This window comes from Bos javanicus, chromosome 5 (assembly GCF_032452875.1).
Source record: "Bos javanicus breed banteng chromosome 5, ARS-OSU_banteng_1.0, whole genome shotgun sequence".
In the NCBI taxonomy this organism is placed as follows: Eukaryota; Metazoa; Chordata; class Mammalia; order Artiodactyla; family Bovidae; genus Bos; species Bos javanicus.
In genome coordinates, this window is record NC_083872.1 from 58676154 (window position 1) to 58680875 (window position 4722).

Here is a 4722-nt window from a genome sequence, read left to right on the forward strand (position 1 = left end):
AGACCTATGATAACTGTGTTTAATTTTTTTTTCAGTTTTTATTTTTTAATTTATTTACTTTAATTAGAGGGTAATTACTTTACAATATTGTATTGCTTTTGCCATACATCAACATGAATCCGCCACAGTTTATGCGTGTTCCCAATCCTGAACCCCCCTCCCACCTCCCTCTCCATACCATCCATACAGTATACTAATTCATATATATGGAATTTAGAAAGATGGAAACAATAACTGTGTTTAACTTTATGTGAAGCTGTATCATTTCATGTATGCCCAACAGCACTGCATGATAGTTCCAGTTGCTCTCTGTCCTCCTTATGACTTATATTTGACAATACAGTCTACATTCTAATTGTGACCATTCTAATGAGTGTTAGACTTGTTTCAATTTGAGTATTCTAATGTTAATGATATTGAGCTTCTTTCCATGTGCTAATTAATTTGCTATTCATGCAATTCCTTTGAAAGTGTCTGCTAAATTTTCCTGATAATTTTTATTTATTTGTGCTTTGATAGTAAATTGTTAAGGATGTTTGCATGTGTGATCATGAGGGGTTTTGGCCTACAATTTTAGTCTTATAATTTCTTTGCCTAGTATTTGTATCAGGTTTATATCAACTTCACAAAAGACTAAAAATGTATAATTTCTTCATGTGTTCTGAAACAATATTCATAGAATGCATTATTTATCCCTTTGATGGTATTCATCAACATCATTTTGAGTCAATATGATTTTGATGTTTTCTTTGGGAAAAGATTTTTAGATATTAATTCAATTACTAAAATTGAAAAGTACCCATATTTTCTGTTTACTTTTGGGTCACTTCTCAAATTTTATCTTTTAACTAACTATTCTATTTCATCTAAGTTTTTGACTATATTGGTTTAACATTCCTCATAATCTTCCCTTATTAATATGTTGATATCTGGAGAATCACCAGATGGATTGTAGCTAGACATATTGTGGTGATGATTTTACCATGTATAAAAATATAAAATCATTTTGTTGTACACTTGAAAGTAATAAATACTGTATATCAATTATAATTCAGTAAAAATGGCTTCCCCCCTATACCAATATTATGAAATATCTGGGAAAATCACTTAAAGAAGTAAAAGGAATGACTTGATCATGGTAGGGTCTCATTAAAGAATTGTGAGTGAAATATTTTGTTTCTCATAAAGCAATATTCAATAATTAGTTGTTTAGTATAAGAATGGAAGGGGAAATTAAAGATTAAATGGTTCTGAGATCAATCTGCTTGGTTATAAGCTAAGAAGTTACAATATAGTTTCTTGGCTTTATGTAAATGATAAGATAGATGTGTATCCTTTCAGTTGATTTATCAACATGTTTATTTTACTTTCTTAAGAGAAATGCAGCTTTTTTCAGTGAGTCATTAAAGGCTTGTTTAACTTGCTTATTCCTCAAAGTATATATAAAAGGATTCAGCATTGGTGATATGGAAGAAATAAGCAGTGACACACCTTTGTTAATATTTCCCCCTTTAGCAGATGGTTTGACATAGATGAAGATGCAGCTGCCGTAAGAGATGGAAAGTACAATCATGTGGGAAGAACAGGTAGAAAAGGCTTTTTTTCTTTGCTGAAGAGAAGGGAATTTTAGAATTGTCCTTATGATGTATATATAGGAGAAAACTACACATATGAGAGTGATGATGAGGATCAGTACAGAACTGGCTATTACCATCTGCTCAATTAACCATGTGTCTGAGCATGAGATCTTCAGGAGAGGTGATGCATCACAGGCAAAATGATCAATGACATTAGAATCACAGAATTCCAGATGAAAACCTAAGCTGAGTGGTGGGAGGATAGTCATAAGTGCCACCATCCAGCAGCAGATAATCATTGTTTTGCACAGTTTGTTGCTCATGATTGTCATATAATGCAAGGGTTTGCAGATGGCCACATAGCGATCATATGACATGGTCGCCAAGAGAAAAAATTCAGTTACTCCAAAAAGATATGTAAAAAATAATTGAATCGCACATGCATTATAAGTAATGGTTCTGTCCCCAGTTGATATATTGTATAGGAATCTTGGAATACAGGAGGTTGTAAATGAGATTTCTAAGAAAGAGAAATTTTGGAGGAAAAAATACATGGGTGTTTTAAGGTGAGGATCTACCAATGTTAGGGTAATGATGGTCAGATTACCAGTTATACTCAAAATGTAGGTGAGAAATAGAAAAATAAAAAGCAAAACTTGCAACTGAGGATCTTCTGTCAGTCCTAGAAGAATGAATACTGTTACAGTGGTGTGGTTTCTCATTATTGACTCCTGGATTTTGCCAAACCTACTTGTAAATGTCAGAAATGTTTGAACTGCAGAATTCAATGACATCAGCCAATAACGAACACTCTCGTGCTTATTTGGCTCATCCAGCATCCATGGTTTTTACTTGTTGATTTGAATGATACATTTCCTATTTTACAGTGAGCTGAGCCACCCAGTCTATTTATACATAATGACCAAAGGAAATTATTTTATAAATGTGAATTTGGAGATCCAACCAGTCCATCCTAAAGGAGATCAGTCCTGAATATTCATTGGAAAGGCCGATGTTGAAGCTGAAACTCCAATACTTTGGCCACCTGATGTGAAGAGCTGACTCATTTGAAAAGACCCTGATGCTGGGAAAGATTGAGGGCAGGAGGAGAAGGGGATGACAGAGGATGAGATGTTTGGATGGCATCATGGACTCAATGGACATGAGATTGGGTAAACTCTGGGAGTTGGTGATGGACAGGGAGGCCTGGCATGCTGCGGTTCATGGGGTTGCAAAGAGTTGGACATGACTGAATGACTAAACTGAAGTCAACTTTTGAATTACAGTCCAATTTTATATTTTTAGAAGTTTTTTTTTTTTTTTTTAGATTCCACATATAGTTGACAGCATAGGATGTTTTTCTTTCTCTGTTTAACTTATTTCACAAAGCTTTGAACAATGTCTTTCCCACTTTTTTCTCAGCAAGTAAATCCTGTCTTCTGCTACTATTGATCTAGTCGACTGGGTGAAGTGTCCACAGCTGACAGACCCCCATCACAGACAGGAATATTAATTGAGGCTCAGGGTAGATAAAACTTGATGGAAGACTGATACCCTCTTGGGCAGTGCATTGTCATCTGTTGGTGACCATAACTCACAATGCGAATCTCTGTCTTTTTAAAGTCCTTTTTCACCACCAGTAGTTCCCTTTATTGGAGAAGACAATGGCACCCCACTCCAGTACTCTTGCCTGGAAAATCCCATGGACAGAGGAGCCTGGTAGTCTGCAGTCCATGGGGTCGCTAGGAGTCAGACACGACAGAGCGACTTCACTTTCACTTTTCACTTTCATGCATTGGAGAAGGAAATGGCAACCCACTCCAGTGTTCTTGCCTGGAGAATCCCAGGGACAGGGAAGCCTGGTGGGCTGCCGTCTATGGGGTTGCACAGAGTCAGACATGACTGAAGTGACTTAGCAGCAGCAGCAGCAGTTCCCTTCATATTTGATTCAGTTTTGCTTGGGTCTTAAAACAATTTCATCTTTAAAAATCAATCTTTTGCTTTTATCTGCATTCAGTCTAATGTAAGTATTAAATATTTATTAATGATCACATATTCAAATTGACTAAAATTTGCCTTAAGAATTTAACTTTCACAAAATATTTTAATTTTGCAAAAGATCAAAAATGAATAAAATCTCTGCTATTGATGTGTGCAGGTGTGCAATGGATTTTATTTTTGTGTTTCTTTGGGGATTTTATTTCTGAATATTCAGCAAAAATCCTATTAATGGTTTCTAAGAGCCATCATTCTAGTAAAATGACTGTGGGTTATTCCTGTCAAATTCTAACATTAGTATCCATTGCAGTGTTTGGCTATTTAAATATTACATGGAAGAGAGGGATAAATTGGAAGATTGGGACTGACATAAATGCACCACTATATATGAAATAGATAATGAGCTTGTGCTTAGTTGTGTCCAACTCTTTGCGACCCTATGGACTGTAGCCTGCCAGGGTCCTCTGTCTATGGGGATTATCCAGGCAAGAATACTGGTGTGGGTTGCCATGCCCTCCTCCAGGGGATCTTCCCAATCCAGGGATCAAATCCAGATCTCCCGTATTGCAGGCAGATTCTTTACCAACTGAGCCACTAGGGAAGCCCAAGAATACTGGAGTTATACTGGAGTTGGTAGACTATCTCTTCTCCAGGTTATCTTACTGATCCAAGAATTGAACTGGGGTCTTTTTCATTGCAGGAGGATTCTTTACCAGCTGAGCTACCAGGGAAGCCCAGATAAGTAGTAAGGATTTATTGTATAGCACAGGGAACTCTTCTAAATACTCTGCAATGGCCTATATGAGAAAAGGATCTTAAAAAGTGTGGATATATGTATATGTTTAATTGATTCATTTTGCTGTACAGCAGAAACTAACACAACAATGTAAATAAACTGTACTCCAATAAAAATTTTTTTAAAAGTGAATTAAAAATTCTAACACTTTGCTTAGAGAAATCTATCATAACATTCCTCACCCACCTCCCACTTTCTGCTAGAATACACATGTACATACTGTGTATATAACTGAAGCAGCAAACATTTTCATACTTACCCTTTAAGCAGTAAATTATTTCATGGCACCTGTTGATAGTTTATTTGAAGATACACACACTGAACAGGAATATGCTAGAGGAGACGTGTGAC

General features: G+C 36.0%; 1 protein-coding gene across 1 annotated transcript; it reads right to left on the reverse strand.

Moving 5' to 3' along the window:
* Positions 1-1328: 1328 nt before the first annotated feature.
* LOC133248864 (olfactory receptor 6C68-like) lies at positions 1329-2385 on the reverse strand. Its single transcript, XM_061419150.1, has one exon. The coding sequence runs from the start codon at positions 2369-2371 to the stop codon at positions 1364-1366; it is 1008 nt and encodes a 335-aa protein (XP_061275134.1). The 5' UTR covers positions 2372-2385; the 3' UTR covers positions 1329-1363.
* Positions 2386-4722: the final 2337 nt, after the last annotated feature.

What these genes read in the sequence shown, in the direction of transcription:
- LOC133248864 (XM_061419150.1), bottom strand. Translation starts at nt 2,371, where the DNA reads ATGTCATTGAATTCTGCAGTTCAAACATTTCTGACATTTACAAGTAGG.